Genomic DNA, 24,855 nt, shown 5'->3' on the forward strand with positions numbered 1-24,855 from the left:
GCAGCCAAGGTATGTAACTTGTGTCACCTGGCTATCATTGGTACTTACTGCTAGCATATGTACAGTACGTTGCAATGCATTTAGACGTTAAATGGATACATGAGACCAAAAAGAATCAGCCATTTTTAAATCTGTGTCACTTTGTGAAAAAGGGAGAGACACCAAAATATTCTTTAAGCTTTGCCTAAAAAAACTAATGATCTGTTCATTAAAAAAGACCAATTATAGCATTGTTCCTTGTCCTACAAACTGTACACTGTGCTTTTATACCAATGTCTGCTCGGTCATATGAATGAAAGGTTTGAACATTCTCCCCTCTGCTTTCCAATGCTATCAGATCTATTAACTCTTTTCCTCCTTACATATTTGCTTTTGTTCTTCGTGTGAACTACTGTATTGTATTTGCCACTAGTACAGTTATTCCAAGATCTGTCTTCCAAGCTATTGTGAGAATGTCATCCCCGTGCACAGACAGGAGGGAAACCAACACAGGGAGCCATACAAAGGTTAATGGGATGGAGAGAATGATGCAAGAGCCTGACCAAATCCATCACTTTGAATCTAAGTCTGGGCTCTTTCCTCTGGAAATGTTTTTGCGGTTATCCATGCCTGTCATATCTCATCATACACCTCTTGTGTTTAGCACACAGCCTTCTCTTAGCCACCACTCCACTATCATCTATAACAGAAACTATTTAATAAGAAATTAACTAAAAGAATGGTTTGAACAAACATTTCAAACCATGTGTGCATACCCATCGTGTAATATAGACAGTTCTCTTTCATGTACTTACTTTGTTAGACATTTCTGTACATTGCCTTTTATAAAGCTGTGTAAGAAATGGTGTTGAAAAATGCCCCATATGCTGATGTTTAGCAATTCTTTATAATTGTGTGATTACAGAGAGATAAGTGCATTCGCCATTATGAATGTTAATGTCCTGTTTATTTAATAGATATGTAAAAGAAAAAAGACCTGTTTAATATAATGGCGTGCTATATAAAATCACACATATTCTGAAATGTAATGCTCTTTTTATTTATGTTGATATTTTTGAAAATGATGAGTAGAAAACAAATTTTATGCATTTGAGCTTTCTTTATTGTTTAATTTGATTACGTTTTTTTAATAAACAAGCAAAAATTTGAGATTGGTAAAAATTTGAGTTCGTTCAAGCTAAAAACAAATGTGAATTTTGATAAATAAACCTCCCTGTGTAAACTCCTTCCCTAAAAAATGTATGTCTGAAAATAGCTGCATAGAAATGACTGTAGAGTACTGGTGTTTTTTAATCAGCAACTTTACACCACTTTCCATTAAAAAAAAATGTTGTCACTTGAATATAGGCTATACCAGGTCTAATTCTGTAATATTTAACACAGGTATAAAAAAACAATACATGTCATATATATATATAAGATAAATACCTGTGAAGAAAAAACTTATCCAGAAGCACAAATTCTTATATATTTGTATATCACATATGAAATGGGACTGAAAACTCATTATGACAACCATGTAATTTTAGGCTCATAATACTTTCAGTTGTAAGCCCCACATAAACAACAGTAACCATGTTAAATAAATCCTATCACAAAATGGAGCATCTCCCACAATTATCAATGCTTTAAAAAAGCTTTACAAATTGGCCAGGTTGTAATTACGATCAATTTTACTTATCACAATGACTGGAGTATTAGGATAATCAAGTAAAAAAAAGTACAGACCTGTAAATATGCTAAATATAACTTTTTGACCGATTAGAAATTAAAAATCACAATAACGCTAAAATTTTCTCCAACTTTACTTTCAATGATCATAACATGATCTCTTTTCAGATTGTGTTGGGGAGATAACCTTATAAAGAATGCCAACGAACCTGAACCTGCAGATTTTTGAAGGTTAAGGCCATCTCTGTAGGGACATAAGATGGGATATACTTTTCAAGGGGTTAAGCAAAGAAAGTAAATGGAATTTATATCAATGTACTAACCAAACGTACATCTCTGTATCTTCCCCTTAGAAGCAAACTCAGACAAAGCAAAACCACCATGGTTTTATAGAAAGGAGAGAATGAGATGCTTTAGAAAAAGTTAGATGAAGATGTACAACAAAAAAATTAAGCTGGGTTGTTGGGCCCTTGGTATAAGACTCATGATAATTGGTTTGAAGGGAACAGGTAAAAGACAAATGTTGAACCAATTTTTTCAAGTGAAGGCTTAATAGACCCAGTTCAAAAGTTTACATCCAGTTCAACCTACATATAGGTAATTGGTTGAGATCATTAGATCATCATCATTAGATCATCAATAGCAAACAAAGGTCAAGGACCTGATGGTATTCACCCCAGCACACTAAACAAGCGTAGCTCTATAGTTGATAACCACTTTACTTAACCTTTTATTCTTTGATATCTGCCATGGTACCAAGTGATTTATAATTTAGTAGCGTGTTGGCATAATTCAAAATTCAAAATAATCAGGGAACTCTAGGCCTGCTAGTTTGACATCTGTTGTAGAAAATCTTTTGGAAGGGCTATTAAGTTGGCTTTTACATTGGAATACATTTCAAATCATAAGGGCTCTATTTTTGATGCATCATTTTATAACTTAATAAATGACCTTGATATTGGCTATGTAAGTACTGTCTCTTTGTTGCTGAAAATAATTGTACAAAACAATAGGTTTCATACAGGATGAGTCTGTTTTGCAAAGTGATTTACATATGCTGTGGGACTGAGCAGCAAATGACCAAATTGTTTATAAAGTTTAAGCATTTGAGCCAAAAAAAATTGACTAAAGAAATAAAAGCATAACTTTGTCTGTTTATAGATCCCTGGTAAGATTTCATTAATGCTAATAATTCTTCACCCTGAGTATCCATTTTAGTTTTGGGCACCAGTCCAAAGAATATTAATGAGCTTGAAAAAGTTCAGAGATTTTTAAAACTATGAAGAAATACTGTTTTGCTTTTTTTCTAGAGAAAAGGCTATTGCAAGGAGACATAACTGCTCCCTACAAATATATTAAAGGTAATAATTTTTCATTGGGAGGGCAGGAGGGCTGCCACATTTCATATTAGTGAGGTCCAGGCAGGTGACGTTTGGGGGTTGAACAATGAGGTTTAGTGGGTGTGCTGACACAGCAGTGAGCAATTGGCTGATCGCTGTATCATTTGGTGCAGAGTCCTGTCCAAATTTGAAAATCCAGGCATGCATGAAAACCACAATGTCCAAGTTAAAACCAGACAGGTGGCTCTAGAGGGCAGTGAGGCTATGGCATGCTCTGACTGATAACATTGTGATGGCAGATTTATTTATTGCCCTTAAATGTTTGGCTTATTTGGCAAAATATCCAGATCCAGTAAAGTAATATTCACTGCTATAGTCAACATTATTTATGTATTGAAATATTAACACGTACAGGCTGTGGGGATTTTCAGGGTTCCCTTGCATCAATGTTTGATGTAATGCATCAGTGCAGGCTGGGCAAGCGCAATACATTGTTGCATATTGCTAGAAACATGTATGGACACAAGAAGCTTTGGCTTCCATGTGCACTCAGTTCTGCATCAATTTTACATAGATGCTACAAATGGAAAAATTGTAAATCATAAATAAGGCTTACATTTGGCAATATTTTAGTTTTAGAACTAGTTTTTTAGTTCTAATCTGGTCAGTGATCCTGTAGGACACATGTCTTTTTTCAATCCAAATTAACTATGTAAATATTTCAAATATATTAAGAACAAGAGTAATGTGATCTACTCTCTGCAGACAACAAGTTATTCATGTGAGGGGAATCTAAGTACTGACCTGGCGCAGAATAGTGCATATCTTCAGCAGAGGTCACATAATACATTCTCAATAGGGATTTCAAATACTTTCAGTCTGCTGAAAAAATGCCAACCTGCATTTGAGCACTCAATAACCAGCTGCTCAGGGGAGGCAGGGACGACAATTATTGCAATCGTTTCTAAGATTTTCTGAAAATCTTACAGTCATATGACAGCCACATTCCCCTCCTTTTTCTTAAATCTGTGACAATTTTGCTTTATCACGGCAACCTCATTTTTAGGTTCCTAGCTTTTCATGCTATGTTATATATAGAATATCAAAGGTGTAAAAACACAAAAATGGGCATTTACTTACCAGGTGAAGTGTGCAAAAGTGTAGATTGCAGCAACATGCAGCACCCCCCCACAATAAAGCATTTTTCTCCAGAATTTCAGCATATTTGCAGCCACGCACCAAGTTGCATCTCCCAAATTGCGCTGATGTGCTACTGCGCATGTGGGTTTTTGCAAATCAGATGCCAGTTGTGGTCAGAATTCTCAGATGGGGATTATGTCATTTGCAGCAAACCGTCAAAACAGTAGAGTATTTTGTCACACAGCCTACTATAGCACCCTGAAACTATGGCCACTTTCAGGGCTCCCCAGTGTTAGAAAGGGAACTTGCGTACTATTTATCAGAGCAAGCTGGGAACTGTGTCCCACAGCATCAATAGAAGCACTTGTGCACAATCCATGAGACAGACACAATGGAGCTCACCCCAACAATGCAGAAGTGCAAGGAGAATGCATGGATGAAAGTACTTTTGATGAATAGCACTAGTAATTTAGTGCAACAGCACTTGTGTTAAATTAAAGCAAAAGTGGCAAAATATGAGATTCTTTACCTGTTTCTGATTCCACCCTTTTTTGCTGCCAGGTATAATGATATAAAACGCTAAGGAACTTTACAAAATCAGGTCATTATAAATTTTTCATGCTTTTATTTAAAAACCAGCAGTGCGCGACGGGAAAGACAGATACTCCTTTCAACTGCAATTACATTTACAGATAACTTTAAAGCCATTTAACTTTTTATTTCAAATTTTCTTTCATTAGGCCAGAAATTCTTAACCTATGGGTCAGGACCCAAAATCGGGTCAGTTAATGAAGTGAAATTCCCCGCTAAAATTGGCAATAGCAATGAAGATAAGCTGCATTATTCAATCTGAACCAGTTTTATGTTCACAAAGTTGACTGCATGAGGCATTTGGGTCACCATGAGAAAAAAAAGGTTTAATCAGAAAAAGTTTGCATATGAATAATGAAAATTCTCAGTTTTGCTACCCAGATATTTGTTTTCAAACAAAGGGGTTTGTTTACTAACACTGGAGATAATAAGTTGCCTATACCAGGATGTTTTCTAACTTGTAGGTAATTGTTCAAATCTAATTGCTGACTGGTTGCTATGGGAAATATCCCTAGTAATACATACAAAATCGCCACGTGTGGCCACCTTTAGGGTAAGGTCACATGGGTGTATTGTCAGCATGCAGATAATGAGAATCTAAAGGCTGACAATACACACGTGTGACCTTACCCTAACGGTGGCCACACGTGGCGATTTTCGTTGTTTTGTGCGACCATCGGTCGCAAGAAAGATCGTTCCCACCCTCCACTGACTTTCAGGGCTGAATCGTCAGATATGGAGGTAGAAACAATAGAATTTCTACCTCCTTCTGCCGATTCAGCCCTGAAAGTAGATTTTCCTCGGGTGCCTTCAATGGCGCCCATTCAAAATCTTTTAACCCGCCCGATCGGCTAATATCTGCAGGCTTTTGCAATATCGGTCACCTCGCCGAGTCGCCATACACGGTTTCGTATGATATCAACGGTGCATGTATGGACAGCTTTAAGGTGGCCATACATGCACCGATATTATCGTACGAAACCTCGTTTCGTACGATAATCGGTGCGTGTATGGTATGTCGGCGAGTCGACCGATATCGCAGGAACCTGCTGATATCAGTCGACTCGCCGATCGGACCAGTTGGAAAATTTTGATCGGGCGCCATAGAAGGCGCCTGACCAAAATTCTCCCTTCAGATCTGAATCGGCAGAAGGAGGTAGAAATCCTATTGTTTCTACCTCCTTACCTGCTGATTCAGCCCTGAATGGTGTGTGGCGGATCTTACGATGTTTCGTGCGACCGATGGTCGTACGAAACATCGTCAGATCGCCATGTGTATGGCCACCTTAAGTCTGTTACTTAGAAACAAGCCCATATCAGATTACTGACAGTTTCACATTATGTTGCAGCATTTACATGGTACAGAGTATGATTTTGCTGAGCTTCCATGGCTGACTAAAAAGAAGCCATGTTTAATGGGCAAATAATACACTGTTACATTTACACAAATCAGTGCTGATGGCTTGAGGCACAATTTTTGTATTAAAACACTTAATCCTGCTCAGACTTTCGTTCTACTTCATATACTTAAAACTAATTTAAAATTCCTAACCTGGTGCTGGATACTCCATAGTACTTCTCAGCTCGGTATCACCTTGATACCAGTGTAACAGCAACACTTTTCAAAGGAATCATCTGCATATAATTAAAGGTAAATGTCATAAAGGTTTCCATTCAATTACATTAATTTGGGGGAAAAAAAGTGTATCAGACAGTGCACATCTAAAGGCACATGTCAAACAATATGAATTCTATTTTGTGTTATTTTCAGTAGTTATTTGCAAACACTTCTAACCCTTGGATCAAAGATCAATAAATGGGCAGGTGAAAGAGAAACTAATAATGCCATATCTGGATGGTTCATTCTCCCTCAAAAGCATGTCATTTGTATCTCTTTTGCCACTAACCGTACATTTTTCTACATTTAAATGAAACCACAACAATATGTTTATAATTATCAGTTTTCAAGAGTTGGCATCAAATTGGCTAAATAATCAGGCACTGTACAGAAGATTAATTATTTGTATCCCATAATGATGTGCCTATATTGCTAAAGCAAGGGATACATGTAGTTCATTATCAAGTTGCATCCTTAATAAAAAAAAAATATTTAATTGATGTAACATTCTATAGCAGAACATACAGAGTTCTCAAGGCTGCAATATGCTAGTTTTGAGATTCGTTTCTGACTGCTTAATTTTCAAGCATTGCATTGATTTGACAATAAGACTTGCAATGTTTGATTCCATAATAGTTGACCTAAAAGGTCAGCGTTCATTTTTCCTTGGTGTTCATAAATATTTTCTCTATACCCAGGGCTCATTGCTTTTGATATGTCATAAATATCTTGGCTTAAGCATTACAACAATGCATCCATTTGTATGTTGCTTTCTGGCATACCAGCACTTGCTCTATTTTCCTATTTTCCTTATCGTTGTTCTATCTGTTTTTTCTGATAATACTGTTCTAGATGTACATTCATGCCTTCTTTCTCTTGGACCAAGACACATATGGAGATACATCTCCTTTTTGTATTACATAAATTCCTGAACCAAGTGTATAATTTAAAAAGTCATCCCAGGGATGTATAAAATCACTTTTTTGGCAGCATTATGCTTTCATATGGCCTTGGAACTCTAATACTGACCTCTAATATTCTTATACTTTACCATAAGTGGTACATTTTTCCAGTATAATAAACAAAATCTAAAAAACTTAGGAACATTTGAACAATGAAAGGCAAAGTGGTTGGGTTTTCACCAAGGAAAATAATGTGTACTTTTCAAAGGGCAGTGATTTGTTCTCTGCAGTTTTCGAATGAACTTTATTATAAAAAAAGTCTAAAACATTAGCCACTGTAAATATTATTTTATAGAGTTCTTTTATCAGATTTCAACACAAGTTCTGTCATTTCTGGGGCATGTTTGAATCAAGAGTTAGATTAAATATTGTTTAAAAGAATACCAAAGTCCCCTTATGATTGCAGCACTGCTCAGTCCCAAATGCTTTGTTATAATGAGTTGGAAGAAAAAATGTGACACAACCCCTTTAAGTAACCTGGTGGTTGATGCATCCACTCATCGGCTACAACAAAACCTCTTTAGTCTTCTAGATATAAGTCGGGGACTATGTAATTTGAAGGATGAAATTCCAGCATGCCACTCCATTTATTTGGATACTGCTTTGGAAAACCCATTTGAAATACTGATAAGCATGAGTTGCAACTAATGCGGTTTTGAAAAATGTCCAGTTTTCAATCCAGTAACTTGGATGATTGTTTCCTTGTCCTAAAAGAAACGCTGTTCTGCCATGTAGTTTAAGCAGCGTAGAAATGGTTGGGGGTTATACCCTTTCCAAATGAGATTTTTGATGGTCATAGTGATAAGTGTGCAAGGGTTAGACACAGCAGCATTTCTAGAAACACACACTAAAAGTAATTGCTTCAGCAATGAGCTCAATGTTATTATCATCAATAAAATCACCAGCCTGAAATAGCTTCTCTAACTTCAAAGCAAATCTGGAACTGTCTCACCGCAGGCCACTGCCACTGTCATTAATTCACAAAGAAATGTATTTCTGTGCCTCAGATGCCTATATGTTATCTTTTTACTAAGTTATGTTTATTAATTTTCTTTTCTTACATAAGCGATGAAAGCATGATAGTCTCAAGGCTAACAATGAGGTCACTCCCTTGAAACAAATGACTTGGAAAATTTCTTATGACCTTGCAGACGCACTTCATTTATTCCAGCACTCAGTAATACAAAGACATGGGCAGTCACTGCTTAATGACAGTCGGAGCGGTGCCCAGAATTCTACCTGTGAGAGAAAACTCTTCACAAAAAATAATAAATGTTTCCCAGCAAAACTTTCTGCTAAACATTTTTGTTGTTTTCCAGTCTCGTTTTCTAAAGTTTCCAACAGGAGTAGTTGGGATATAGCAATATACAGTACAGGACCAGTGCCTGGCCTACAGTTGAGGGCGCCCAAGGCTTGCCACATCCCCTGTGCACACGATTTATCAAAACAGACTGGCAAAAGGCATTAGCGTTTCTTACCAAAATGCACAAGGAGCAGCTGTATACCCAGGTACCTTTTATGAATGGGACTGATCATGCAATGAATGTGGAAAAAGTTGCCTCTGAGGTTGCACATTGTATATCTTCTGGTGTTCTCCTGACTGTATCACAGTTGGAAAATGAAGCAGCACGTGGTGCTATTGTTACAAAATTCATTAAATTAACAGTTTAAAAATAGTTTAAAGGAACAGTAACAGCTTGAATGGCTGCCCCCATGGCAGATACTAATCTATTCTTTATTTATGGTTTGAGACCCAAAAACGATTGAACAAGTCGTTTAGGGTGTGTCTCCGTGATCCCATTTAAATAAAGTAAAATTCCTTCCTACTGCAGAAAATACTAATAAAGTAAGATGCTTAACAAGTTGCCCCTTTTTGGAAAGCAAAGGTGATTCTCCACTTTATTTCAGGTCCCCTGAGAAATGAATGACTGTTGTTAGCCATTTCCATTAGCAATAATACAGAGAATGCAAGTAAATTCTTGTGTAGAAGATAGTCCTGAAATGAGTGGTTGTGCTGAATTTCTATGTTATGAGACTGGGGGAAACTAGATCAGGGATAGCTCAGACAAAGATTCCAGTTTTGCCAACAATAAAGCTCTCCCCTGTAATTGCACTTACTTACAAGTGTTTGTTTCTCTGCTTCCATGTTACTTGTTTGTCAATAAATATCAGTGTTTCTGACTTTTTCCTTTATGTTTCTCATGAGGCTTAAATTGATTTTTGTTGGTGACTTAAATGTCTATGCCTAGCACATAATTCCATCTTGGAAATGGGCAAGAATCCCTTGTTTACTGTACCTTATGCATCTCAGATATTACTGTGCATTATCTTGTCCTTTTAAGAGACATGTACAGAGATAGAGGATAAAGGTGAGGATCTTAAAATGTGCTATTTGGGACAATTTTCAGACAGACTGATCAAATGTCTGATGATCACACCTTAGGCTGTATCAGTTCATTTCGATGATCCATACATACCTATGCATGACTGGCTTCCCAGACAGATCTGTTTTTTAGATTACTACTGAAAAAGCAGGCCTGGGTCCATATAATACTGCACTGGCCATTTTGGCAAGCAGTGTCTGTAATGATTTGCCTGTTGTCTGTGTTCAGGATTAAGAACCTGGGTAAGCGCAGTCCATAAGGCCTGGCAGATCCCTTCTTTCCTTTCTTTTTTTCCTATGTATGTATATCTTTATTTATAAAGCTGTACTTATGTACGCAGCGGTGTACAGTAGAATACATTCATACAAACAGGGGGTATTAAAATAGATAAATACAAAGTATTACAATAAGCACAAATAAATAAAAGATACAATTGTAATAAGATAAGAGTCAAAGACACAAGAGGATGGAGGTCCCTGTCCCGTAGAGCTTACAATCTAAACGGGAGGGTAACTTACAGACACAAATAAGCAAAACTTACAGACACCTGACATTGCTGGTACAGGCAAATTTCTATTACAGTCAATGGCAGGTGACATGGAAATAGACATACAATGATGGAGAAACGGTCTTACAAACCTTATTCTCCAATGTCAATTTCTGACTCCTCCAGCTTCATTCCTTTCCTAATGCTTTCCACTGTTCTATCCTTTTTCTTCTTTTGCCTATCCCTTTTTTAATGCAGGCCCCTAATCCTTCCTTAGATTTTCTGCTCTGCCTTTCTGCACTTTTCTAATACCCATAATTTTTTATTTTACTCTTTTTCTATAGCAACGACTGCTTTCTCTGTTGTGCTTTATTGTTCTTTTGCTTATTGATTAGATTATTATTATTGTTCTGGCTCTTCTTTTATTTTTTTTTATTTTTTTTAGCTTTTTTGTTGTAATTTGAATATCTAATACAGAAAACTCAGTTCAATTCAATTCAGGGATGAGGTGTGGTTCACAGTTGTCTGTATGTCCCATGCTGTCAAACTCAAATAATCTCTGCTTGGCTTACTTCTTTGGTGCTCGTTCAGCAGCTCTATATGAGTGGTCTGTATTAGCAACATATTAAAAACAACCCTATACACTTAACACACTATAGAGTTAAATGCAAAAGTTTGGTATTCCTTGCCAAACGATATCTTCTGACGAAGTGGCATGAAGCCATGAAGCTTATGGTGTGGGTCTCTGTGATGATTTTAATGTAGGCAATAAAAGTGTTTTTTTTTTTAACTAATGAAGTGACCCGGTGCTCTGCAACTTCATATTCTGCACAACAGAAAACTAGTGCAGGAATCCGTGTGTCAAAAACAATATATTTGCAAATGTTGGACAGTTACAATGGATAATTACAATTAATTTCACTTCCTGATACTAATTACTCATTAGGACTTAACAGCCATTAGGAGTTGTCAACTGCAGAGCTCAATAAAATCTGACACTCCGAACTTTTGTGTTTCCACTTAATAACATAAATATGACATAATAACATAAATTAAATTAACTGATGTCTAATAAGCAGGGGAATGCTATGAGAAGTTTGAAAAATGCCTGCAGCATTTCCACAGCTGTAATGTAGAAGTAAAGGTAAGATCTGGAAGAGCAAGAATACTTTTAGAGAGAACTGCTCATGTGATGGCCGGAAAGGTGAAGTCAAATTCTCAAGACTGCAAAGGACCTGCAGGAAGGTTTGGCTGACACAACACAGGTTGCACAAATAAGATCTGCGTGGAAGAGTCATCAGGGGGAAGCCCTGCCTGCAAATGTATCACAAAAGCCAGAAGCCTTTTGGAAACAAGTTTTAGAGACTAATGAAATATAAATGTAGCTCTTAAGCCACAATCAAACAAGGTTTGTGTGGAGGAGAAAAAAAGAAGCAATTTTTGATGAAAAAAAAACTGTGGATCCAATAAGCTTTGGGGTTGTCTGGTAGCCAGTGGCACAGGATATATTGAATGTGTAGAAGAAGGAATGGATTTCACTTAATATCAGCAAATTCTGGATACTAAAACAGTCAGCCAAGAAGCTGAGCTAAAAAGGTGATAGCTTGTACACTAAGGCAATGATTCTAAACATACCTCAATCGTTGCCACAAGCAACTTGAAAAAAAGCAAGCGGAAGATTTTTTGAATGGCACTCACAGTCCCCTGACTTCAATGCCATTGAAAAGGTGTGGGTAGAAATTCAACATGCAAGATGGCCTAAGAAGATCTTGGCATTAGAATTGATCTCCAAGCAAGAGTGAGCAAAAACCTCTACCACAACAACTGAAAGACTATTGACTGGCATTTGCAAGCTGAGTTCTGTGCCACAGTAAGTGGTACTAAATACTGACTTTTACATACCAATGTATACACTTACGACAGGTATGGGACCTGTTATCCAGAATGCTTGGGATCTGGGGTTTTCTGGATAAGGGGTCTTTCCATAATTAGATCTACTAAAAATCATTTAAATATGAAATAAAGCCAAAATAATTGTTTTATCTCCAATGGGCATTAATGCTATATTTTTTTGGTACAAGGTAATGTTTTATTATTACAGAGAAAAGGAAATCATTTTTACAAATCTGAATTATTTGATTAAAATGGAGTCTATGAGAGATGGCCTTCCGATAAATCTGAACTTTCTGGATAACGGGTTTCTTTCTAACTGATTCCATGCCTGTATTTATTTTGTTTCTATATGTTAAAGTTTATGAAATCAGATGTAACTGTGCATTAACATTTTCAATGTTTAGAAAGAAAATCTTATTGGAAAGCATAGCCTGCAAATATATAGGTGCATTAATAGCATCTAAATGTTGTATTTGTTTCATGATTTATTGGTATTTTTAAGTTGCGCCATTAGGTGGTATCTCTAGAAAAAGAAGAAACCAGCATTAGGGCACCCTACTCTTTCTTATCGGGCTGTACTTACACAATCATGTAAATAATCAGGGTATTTTCCATTCAGGAAAAGGGGGAGTTGTTTCTGCAAAAAGCAGGAATCTGCTACCATCAAAAGAAAACCTCAGCTGATAAAAGGAGATTAGTTCATTAGCTTGTCAGAATAATTATTTATTTCAAGTTATTTGTAACTTTGTAATTAAAAGCAGAAATGGATAAACAAACACAATGCTCTCAATCACAATTACATTAACAAATAGATTTAAAACTGCAGAGAATTCCGCTATGGCTTTTCCTCTGCAGAGCACTGCCTCTCCCTCAGTTTCTCTCAACTGACATCTTACATGTCAGATATAATTTACACAGTCACCTGAGCAAATTGCCTCCCACATATTAAAACCTAACACATGTTTAAACACTAAATGGTCATATGAGTGTTTAAAAGACTTCCCTGTTATAAATTTGCATTCCACTGCTTCAGTAAACATTATAGCTCTTTATATTTCAATGCAGCTTCATTAAAAAGTTAATTCATTTTAATTTCAAGCTACTTTGTGTTTCAAGGGTTTTAGCAATTTCAATTTAATTAAACGTAGCACAGAGGTGACACATTGCAGCACATCAGGACAATATTCCTTATCTAGAGGTAAGATAGAACTTCTATTTTCCTAGCATATTGTCCACAGAAAATCATTCTTCATATTTGCACTTATACATATGAATTGAAGGTGCTACTTCAGGAAAGGAGGTCTGATATTTTTAGTTATTTGCTCTGTATACTATATACTGTATATTTACTGTTGCTCAGACGGCAGTGAAGGCTTCCCTTTTAATATGCCCAGTTCTAGTAATATAGCTACTGACAACTTGAACATGTAAAGGTAAACAAAGGTCCAGGACCGGATAATTTTTCAGGATTCATTGAGGTCTGGCATAGTGCCGAGAGACTGGCGAATTGCTAATGTGGTGCCATTATTTGAAAATGGATCCCGTTCCTGAAAACTATAGGCCTGTTAGTCTGACATCAGTAGTAGGAAAGATTTTGGAAGGGGTAATAAGGGATAGGGTACTTGAATACATTGCAGTTCACAATACTATTAGTTTGTGCCAGCATGGTTTTATGCGTAACAGATCTTGCCAGACTAATTTAGTCGCCTTTTATGAGGAGGTGAGCAGGAACCTCGATGCTGGAATGGCAGTTGATGTCATCTACTTGGACTTTACTAAAGCGTTTGATACAGTACCTCACAGAAGGTTAATGATCAAATTGAGGAATATTGGCCTAGAACATAATATTTGTAATTGGATAGAGAACTGGCTGAAGGATAGTTTACAAAGAGTGGTGGTAAATGGAACATTTTCTAATTGGGCCAGTGTGGTTAGTGGAGTACCGCAGGGGTCTGTCCTTGGTCCTTTACTTTTTAACTTGTTTATTAATGACCTGGAGGTGGGCATAGACAATACTGTTTCTATTTTTGCTGATGACACTAAATTGTGCAAAACTATAAGTTCCATGCAGGATGCTGCCACTTTGCAGAGCGATTTGACAAAATTAGATAACTGGGCAGCAAACTGGAAAATGAGGTTCAATGTTGATAAGTGCAAAGTTATGCACTTTGGTAGAAATAATATAAACATGAACTATCCACTGAATGGCAGTGTGTTGGGGGTATCCTTAATGAAGAAGGATCTAGGGGTTTTTGTAGATAACAAGTTGTCTAATTCCAGGCAGTGTCATTCTGTGGCTACTAAAGCAAATAAAGTGCTGTCTTGTATAAAAAAGGGCATTGACTCAACATAATTTGCCTCTTTATAGGCCCCTGGTAAGGCCTCACCTTGAGTATGCGGCGCAGTTTTGGGCTCCAGTCCTTTAAGAAGGATATTAATGAGCTGGAGAGAGTGCAGAGACGTGCAACTAAACTGGTAAAGGGGATGGAAGATTTAAACTATGAGGTGAGACTGTCGAGGTTGGGGTTGTTTTCTCTGGAAAAGAGGCGCTTGCGAGGGGACATGATTACTCTGTACAAGTACATTAGAGGGGATTATAGGCAGATAGGGGATGTTCTTTTTTCCCATAAAAACAATCAGCGCACCAGAGGTCACCCCTTTAGATTAGAGGAACGGAGCTTCCATTTGAAGCAGCGTAGGTGGTTTTTCACGGTGAGGGCAGTGAGGCTGTGGAATGCCCTTCCTAGTGATGGCAGATTCTGTTAATGCCTTTAAGAGGGGCCTGGATGAGTTCTTGAACAATCAGAATATCCAAGGCTATTGAGATACTAATATCTACAGTTAGTATTAGTGGTTGTATATATAGTTTATGTATGTGAGTGTATAGATTGGTAGGTGTGGGTTGTGTGTGCTGGGTTTACTTGGATGGGTTGAACTTGATGGACTCTGGTCTTTTTTCAACCCTATGTAACTATGTAACTATGTGACTACTCCTATTCTTTTCATTACGAAGCAGACCTGTCCTGCTTTCTAACTGATTACATCCTATATGTAAATGTCCTGTGCTATTAAGATGCTGTGATTAGCTAAAGATTATTTATATATACCTTTTTGGCATGCTATTGCCTGCAGCCATAACACTGATGACACAAAGGGGCCCATTTACTAACCATCAGATTTTTTTGTTTTCTCGATTCAGATTTTTAGCACTAAAAGCTGCAGAAACAAAAGGTCACAATTTTCTCCAGATTTACTATGCGTCAAATCGGCTCCAAATCCAACAATTTGCCAATTAAAACTTGCTGAGATCACATGGAAGTCAATGGCAGAAGTCCCTTTCCTTGAAGATCCATCTTTTGTCCTAAAACTTTAGAGGCTTCGTATTTTTGATGCTGGTTTTTTGTGCGACAATTCAATAAAGAAAAGGTTTTGGGGCGACAACTCAAAAAATGTGAGTTTTCACAGCAACAATTTGAACAAGTCACAGTTTCTTTTGCACAGACTTTTCATATTGAGTTTTTTTAGTAAAAGTCAGACCCTATTTGACTAAATCAGTCTAATTTTAAAATGAAGAAGTTATAGAGTTTTAGTTATTCTGCCCCAAAGAGTCATTTACAGGCACAAGCACAATTGTGTTCTCACAAATTTCACCACAGTCAGCTGTATGTAAAATCCCATTTATTAAAGCTACTTGCATCAATATGAGTTCTTTGAACTTCTGTATAGCTATGCTCAGTGCCACTCAGTCCCTCCTGCCTCTCATTTTGATTTATGGGCAGTTGCATCTATAAATGCAGGGGAGCCTTGGAGCTACTGCCACCTCAGGAGCTTCTGGGTTCCCTTAGGACCCTGTGTCAATGGGCACATCTCAATCTAAAGTATAGGAAGCACATGTCACTCAAACCAAACACTGGAAATGACGTTAACAGGACAAAATCAATATTTTGTCATGTTGACATCATCTCCAGTGTTTGGTTCGAGTGACATGTGCTTCCTATACTTTAGATTGAGATGTGCCCTTAATTGCATCTGATTTGGAACAAAGTGCAAGAAAAATTGCATTATTCTAAGAAATTGTTCTTAGATAAATGCACTTGCAGTCATAAATGACCCCTACAGATTACAGGCCCTGAATGGCAGATGCCAGAGAAGCTACTGTAAGTTGCTATAGAGTGTTTTATACTTGGCATATGCATGTTCATCAGTACCTTTGGCCACAGCTGTACATAAACCAAGAGGAATGACGAAAGTAAAAATGGACACATTAATATAAAGCTTTAATACAAAGAGGGATTTTTTTTGTTATTAAGATGCATACTGCACTGTTTTCTGTACAGCAAATACATTTTATGCAGTCCTTTCATCCACCTTTTTTTCTAAAGAAAACAGCAGAGAGATCTCTAACAATTTCCATTACTTTTAATTATCAGAGCTCTTGGACTGCAAGATCATGTGTGGCATTGTCTTCCATTATACCATGTCCCATCTCTGTTTTATTACCTTGCTCAAAAACTTTTTTAAATGTATTATTGCTTTACCAAGATCTGTATATACTTCTCTATCTCTTCCTTGCATATGTTAACCCTTCCTTACTCTTTCCTGTTTACGCACTTTCTGTCCTAAATGTTACCTGGAACCCAAATTTTCCTTCGGCTATCAGTGGCATTCTGGAAGATCACTGGTCACAACTGAAGGGCTACACGTTGGGCATATGTTCAATATCAGCTATGCAATACAGTATATTGCTTTTACATTACTTTTGCTTATCACTGAGTCACTGTGATGATGGCTAACAGCACAGGGCACATTCCTTTACCTACCCCAAAAACATCCCATATACACAAAACACTCAACATGCTACATGACATATGTTATATACAGTAGGCAATCAAAATAAATAACAGGCTGTATCAGATGCTATAGCATTTGTTTTCAAAAGTCCCTGCTTATTTTGCAGAATAAGGTGAATAAAAACCTCTATCAGTTTTTCTATGGTGTAGAACACCATAATAAACTCATGATACAGCAGAATCCAACAATGCGGCTTTTTGTAAAGCTTGAATCTTTATTAAAAACTGTCAAGCAGGTCCTTGTCCCATACAAACAAAAGTTGTCTCTCCAAACAAGAACTACAGCGTCTCTAGTGAAGATGACTACTCTTATTTACTGTGAACACGCTGTGAAGGCTGGGATTTTCTGCACTGATCACTGGGTGTTAGTACATGTCAGCACGGTGTGTCATCATTTAGCTGTCATCTTTTCAAAGGGAGCGAATAAAAAAAATATGCCGAGAAGGTATTTAGGTTCAGTGATGCGTTCAGTAAAACATCATGATTTATGTTCGGATGCTATCTGTAGAAAATAGTAGGCAGATGGGACAGGGAGCATGATACCATTTATAGTACCATGATTACATTTCAACGATCATCTTTCACTATTTTCATTATCATGTAAATTGATTTTATTTTATTTATTCATTTTCCACGCAGTCAATCACTTTCTCCTTATTGTACTGTAGAGTAAAGGTAATGTAAATTAGTGCATTCTGTCTAACTCACAATCTGGCATATGATTATGAGAGGTTATTACAAGTATAAAAAGAAACACCAATGTATACATGAGAAATAACTCAAAATCTATTAAATAACAAAAGGATCCCACTCGTCCCTTGTTCTCCATACATTTAATCACACTGATCCTCATATTTTTATACACAAAAACTGAGATTTATGAGCTACTTATAGTTTAATCTGTCAAGCGGCTGTCGCTTTAATGGCAGAAGAAATCATTTAAGGACAAATGTTTTAAATCCATTCTGCAAAGTTGGCTGATGGGTTCTTCCCTTGGGTAAAGAATATTTGAAAGGAATATTTGATGTCATCAACATATAATTAATACATTTCTTGACAGAGGTACTGGAATATCTGAACCTGATGGAAACCAAGTATTGTTTCCAGCGTTACCGCCTCAGGTCCAACACCAACATCACAGCTACATGAATGGAGCTTAATGAACACAAATTGCAGAAAATACAGTGTAATGTTAGCAGAGGTTAAAAAATAATATGGTATTATTTCTCTAAACACCAGGGGTTATATTTATATATATTTTTGAACCCCATTAAAACCTTCCAAAAGCCATGAATAACAAAGAGCAGCTATTTTTTTACATGTGATCCATTTGATGCTGTCAAAATTAGGACAATCCTAATTCAGAGCTGCCCCGACTTCTTTAAATATTAGATTTGTGATTAGTATGATTAGTATGTTATTACATGCAAAGCAGAAATCAGAAAAAATGACTGGGACATACATGCCTCACACTGGCACACTGAACTGTGTACTCTAATGCAGCAGGTAGGCCAGTAAAATTAAAATCCAATTTTTTTCCAGGTGAGTAAAAATTTGGGCCTTAAAGCCCAAGTCAATGCTCTTTAAACAATTACCTGGGCTGGAGCACTGGATGAAAGCTGAGTCAATTCTCCGATTCTGGCAGCAGCACGGGGATCACTAGAACTGATCAATACTGGTGCACTAATTTCCATGGAATGCCTGTTATTCATGGCATGGGAGGATTTGTGCGTCATACTCAGGGCAGTGAATGAATGCCGTTTCTTGGTATTCCTCTTGATGTCGATGTGCCTCTGGTTGGCACTGCCTGCTCCGGCACTGTTTAAAGTAGGGCTTTGAGTCACACTGACTAACATGCTGGCATCAAATGAGACAGGGACCTCATAGCCTTGCGCTGCTGTTAAACACATCTTGTCCTTCTCAATGAGCTGTTTTGCTGTTTCGTTCAGCTGATTGCCAAAGGGGGACATTAAGACAAAAGAAAAGAGAACACATTAAATGGATGTCATCTTGCCTTCTGTATGCTCTGTTTTCTGAACAAAACTACAGGTAACTGCCAAAATTAAGAAAACATTTGAGTACATGAGCAATGTATAATGAAAGCTGGTGTTTTCAAACAGGTGTGGTCAATAAGTTATTCATGTAATGAATATTCCATCATGCCTATGGTATATACAATTCCAGAGCTTTAGTTTCTCCATATTTTGGTTACCAAGGCAAGAGGAAAATATTTCATTTTGGTAATGGATGTTCAAATTATATTATATGGCACATTACTGCATAGCATGTTGATTTAACAAACATTAACTATGTTATGGAGGGAATGTAATGAAGGTTAAAACAGTGACATCTGTGGATGGAATCACATGCACCTCAGTTATTATGTACATGCAACAGCTTAACATAGATGGAAAGCAGACAAGCAATTCTAAATAAACCTGAGGGGTGGGCAGGCAGTATGCTCAACATTAGCCCTAATAAAAATTAACAGCAATGTTCCCTTTTTGTTGGCAGTTACCTACAGTTCAGACAAGATTTTTGGAGGTTTATAGTGCAAACCCAATTCTTTTTTTAACTGAATATTTTTACAATTTTTTGTAGTATGCCAGCTGGACCTGTAAGCACAAAGGGATCCTAACTTTAACAGCAAGATATTGTTTATTCTTCTTGTGTACCAAATACTGAAGTTCTGATGATTATTTTGTTTCCTATACAAATCTGAACCAAAATGTATGTTCTATAAACATTGTTTGTAAATGTATGTTCAAGCAAAGAGTGAGCATGTTTCATATTCATGCACAGAACACTTATGGGTCAGGCTGAGACTTTCATAAAAAAATTATATTAAGTCGCTCCCACCAAGTCCATTTTGGGCCAACCTGCCACATAGCCAATACTTACAGACAAAGACAAGAAATGCTCTGCACTCGCCATCATTAATATGCTTAGACATTTAAACATTTTGTGCATTAAGCTACCAAAAAATGCCCTCCCCTTTAAGCAAAACAGGGACTGTTTATCCATATATTGCATATATTGCTCTGGCCAGTCCTACTCTCACTTTCGTTTGATTCATTAAGAATTCTACTGCTTGATTATACATACCCAATACTTGCCATTATTAATTTGGCATTAAAAGTTTTGGTTACGAATCACTGAAAAAGTTGTCCATTTAAATGGAAAGCACGGGTCAACAGCAAATTATTTTCACTTTAACCTCTGACAGTGACATAAAGGAAATAAATATACAAAGGCTAAGTGAGATGCCATAAACCATTTTATGATAACTATCAAGCACCAGAAATAGCAGAAATGCCTCTTCAAATGTCATTCATGTATGTCATTTTGTCAGCTGTATATTTATCATCAGTTTTAGCTCTGTCAACAATACTGTGGGTGAAAACATGTCTTTTGAAAGCCAATACATTAGCAAATGGGTAAAATTATTATTTCTACTTTAAGCTTAGATCTGTATGTCATCTAAACAGCTGACAATATACTGATGAAAACATAGCACATTGTTTATAGTAATATCCAATCTATGTGTATGTGTGCAAAAATATATGTGTGTGTATATATGTATGTTCAGGTATTGGGACCTGCTATCCAGAATGCTCAGGACCTGGGGTTTTCCGGATAAGGGGTCTTTCCTTAATTCAGATCTCCTACCTTAAGTCTGCAAATAAAATTATTTAAACAGTAATTAAACCCAATAGGATTATTTTAGCTCCAATAAGGATTAATTATATCTTAGTTGGGATCAAGTACAAGGTACTGTTTTATTATTACAGAGAAAAAGGAAATCATTTTTAAAAATGTTAATTATTTGATTAAAATGGAGTCTATGGGGGATGACCTTTCCGTAATTCGGAACTTTCTGGATAATGGGTTTCCAGATAAGGGGTCCAATATCTGAATATATATATATGTATGTACACATATATATATATATATACACACACACATAGCAGGGTTTGTTAAAGTATACAGTCTAACACAATAGAGCAAACAATGTGGCACTCTGTGAAATACACTGGACTATATAAACCTGCTTCACCTCTAGTCTGATATGGGATTATAATTTATAAAATATGCATTTGCACATTTTGCACATTTGCAAGTCCCAGGAACTCAATAGTAACAGAAGTACCGTATCATATAGTAAGAGAAGTTTGAATATAATAAAGCATATTTCCAAGTCTAATCCTATATTTTGTTTTTTCAGCAATTCCGAATTTTTCTATGATAAGTTAATGATTGACTTCCTTGCCCCAGACATACTGGTAGCCATTATAATTGTGTTAAATCTCTGCTGTTTCTAAAAATATCTCTACAAGTACCTTTTGAAGATTGCTTATTTCTTGGTATGTACACCTGATGCCTTATTTAGTCAAAGAAAATTAAATATGTGTTGCCATTAAGTTCACAAAAGCTCTTTTTTTTTTTTACAAAGCCCGTTGCAATCTGTTACCTTGGTAACATAACAGCATTTTGAATAGATAATTTACAACAGAACAATGATTTCAGCAGAAATAGTTAAAAACTGCTTGGCTTTTTGGATGCTCCCATTTTTATTTTGAGAAAATGGGTGCTTTAGCCTTGCACATACACTGAGAACAAGTGATGAAAGTGATAACAGCACAATAAACACCAATGACAGGTCCTTATTGAGTGCAAAACTGCTGACATTGCGTGGATCCCTCTAAGCACAGGAGTCAGCATACATTCTTCAATCCTTGCCAGAAGGAGTAAAATACTCATACATATGAAGTAATCAAATCATTTCTTAGTCATCTGGTATAATATCTAGACAATTCCCTTTTCAGCATATTGCACCTATTTGTCTTTGAGTGAAAGGTATTGTTTTAAGATGAAGGAATTGCAAATGCCATATTGTAGTATGCTAAAAAGAAAAGCCAAGCAGCACATGCCTTCATCAGATGAGACAGAGTGTTTAGAAAGTCCCCCCATTTCACCACCTGGCTTATTATGTTGATTCTGTATTGCAGCATGTGGTTCTGATTAGCTCCCGTCTGCCCAGTGGCTAATGTAAGAACCGCATGGTTCATAAGTAAACCTGCTACTTCCATAGGGTTACTCTGTAAGCTCAGCTCTGTAAGAGCTGCTACTGATGAATCCACTGATGCATCCACCTAGGATAAAATTATTATTTTTTTATTAAAAGTAGTATTATTATACTTTTATATAGCACCAAACCCTTTACAAACAGCTTCACAGAGATAGTGCATGATACATCTGCCCCTACCCCAAGCAGAGTTTACAATGAATTACAGTCACACAAACACCAGGGTCAGTTTTATCAAGAGTCAAGAAACTCTTCCTGTACTCCACATAGATACATGGGCACCACATAGATACATGGGCACCACATAGATACATGGCCACCACATAGATACATGGCCACCACATAGATAGATGGGCACCACATAGATACATGGCCACCACATAGATACATGGCCACCACATAGATACATGGCCACCACATAGATACATGGCCACCACATAGATAGATGGGCACCACATAGATACATGGCCACCACATAGATAGATGGGCACCACATAGATACATGGCCACCACATAGATACATGGCCACCACATAGATGCATGGCCACCACATAGATAGATGGGCACCACATAGATACATGGCCACCACATAGATACATGGCCACCACATAGATGCATGGCCACCACATAGATAGATGGGCACCACATAGATACATGGCCACCACATAGATACATGGCCACCACATAGATCCATGGGCCCCACATAGATACATGGCCACCACATAGATACATGGCCACCACATAGATACATGGAGACCATACAAACTTTTTGCAAAAGCGCTAACCAATGATCCAAGGTGCTGCCCAAATAAAAAAAAAAGTCCCATCTGCTTGTCACCATTTTCTATAGGAAACACAATGCTTACAGTAAATGAGACAAAGCAGTGATAAACGGACCAAAAATATTCATAAAAGTAACACCCACACAGCACAAAATTTTAAACTCTAGTCTTGTGTTTTCATAATATAACCAGGATAGAAACATGTATGCATACCCAACAGCAACATTAAACTGGAAATGTAAACTAAAACATTCATTTTCGTTTTTTATTTTTCTAATTAATAAATAAATAATTTTTTTTTTTTTTTCAAGAACTGAGATGAAGTTCTTGAAGTTCATGCAAGACAATTAACCTATTTTTCTTTAACATCTGAAGGAATGCACAACTCCTAGGGGGAGATTTACTAATCCATGAACACTCATATTTTCGGCGACTTTTGGCACGTATCAAAATTTTGTGACTTTCGGATCGCCAATACGATATTATCGTGACTAATACAATTTTTTCGTAAGCATATTCATGATATTTGCGATCTATCCAATTCGGGATTCAAACTTGTGTTTTCATGAATGTGCCCCCTAGTTTCTACAGCTGAAGGAGCGTGGGGTGGGCATCCCTGGTTGTAACTTGCATCATTCACTAAAATAGGTTTTGGAATCATTTATCTAGCAATACAAGTATAGAACCTGTTATCCAGACCTGGGACTGGGTTAGGAGTCTTTCCGTAATTTGTATCTAAATATATGCCCCCTAAAAAAATCATTTAAATATTAAATAAACCCAATAGGATTGTTTTGCCTACAATAAAGATTATTTATATCTAGGATTAAATAAAATGTACTGTTTTATTATTACAGAGAACAAGGGAATCATTTTTAAAAATTTGGATTATTTGCTTATAATGGAGTATATTCGGTAATTCTGAGCCTTCTGGAAAACAGGGTTCCACATAACGGATCTCATACCTGTACTTGGGCATGTCATGGACCCATGACCCATGTTTTCTAGTCAATCAATGTCCTTCAAAATTGTTATCATTTTCAGAAGTGAGTAAAATGTTTTAATTTCCTGTTACAACAAAGAGGTTTTGCCATTTTTTCACCCCACCATGTTGCAGACAAAAGTGATCACAATATCCTCTATGGTAGGTTGAAACCAGATTTAACTTTTTTTTATTTATAGCATTTAATGGTGGGAAAGATGTCTGCCACTCTGCCCGTAAAATCTAATTAGTGATTTCCCAAATTAGGAAGACAATAAGTGAGTGCTATTATTCCATTGGATTGCCATAATGACAAGCTGTACTACTCCATATGGAACCTTTATCCAAGCCAGAGCAAGCCACAGCTGCAAGATAACCCTGCGACAGATAATTTTGTTCAAATCCCACAAATTCTCATTCTCAAAATCTCATTTCCCATTTAATCATTACCCAGACACATGCTGTCTTTTAGCAGGTGGTAATTTCCAAAGAGTGTGAACAGGAACTTTAGTAATTCTGCTGTACGACTGATTGCTGATTATGTATAATATGTATACTATATATCTATCTATCAAATTAAAGGGGTAGTTCGCCTTTAAATTAACTATTAATATGATGCATTTTCCAAATCCATTTGCAATTGGTCGTTATTTTTTATTTTCTGCCATGTTTAAATTATTTAGCTTTTTGTTCAGCATCCCTTTAGTTTGGAATTTCAGCAGATATATGGTTGCTATGGTCCAATGTACCCTAGCAACCTGGCAGGGGTTTGAATGAAAAGTTGGAAGATTAGTTGAAGGAGGTCTGAATAGAAACATAAGTAATAAAAAATGTAAAAATAAAATAATTACCTCACAGAGCAATAGATCTTTGTAATTTTGAAAGAGGCAACTAATTAAAAAAACACATCAACAATGAAGACTAATTGAAAAGTTAATGAAAATAGGCCATTCTATAAGATACTTAATGAACTACCCCTTTAATAAATTATAATGTGGAATACAATACTTAATTAATGAAAAATTATTTTTAGTGCCAAATTTAATTATAAGGGGCATATTTTTTACTC

The 24,855-nt window shown here is 36.6% G+C and overlaps 1 protein-coding gene across 2 annotated transcripts in view; it reads right to left on the bottom strand.

Annotated features, from left to right (window-relative positions):
- Positions 1-24,855, bottom strand: part of sh3rf3 (SH3 domain containing ring finger 3) — a 229,431-nt gene that overhangs the window by 38,071 nt on the left and 166,505 nt on the right. The window contains exon 4 of one of the 2 annotated variants that reach the window (XM_002937660.5): positions 18,532-18,885. The exons of the other annotated variant lie outside the window; for it this stretch is intronic. Within the exon in view, the coding sequence (XP_002937706.2) occupies positions 18,532-18,885 (354 nt within the window). The remainder of the gene's footprint in view (positions 1-18,531; positions 18,886-24,855) is intronic. 2 annotated transcript variants of the gene reach the window in all.

This window comes from Xenopus tropicalis, chromosome 2 (genome assembly GCF_000004195.4).
Source record: "Xenopus tropicalis strain Nigerian chromosome 2, UCB_Xtro_10.0, whole genome shotgun sequence".
In the NCBI taxonomy this organism is placed as follows: Eukaryota; Metazoa; Chordata; class Amphibia; order Anura; family Pipidae; genus Xenopus; species Xenopus tropicalis.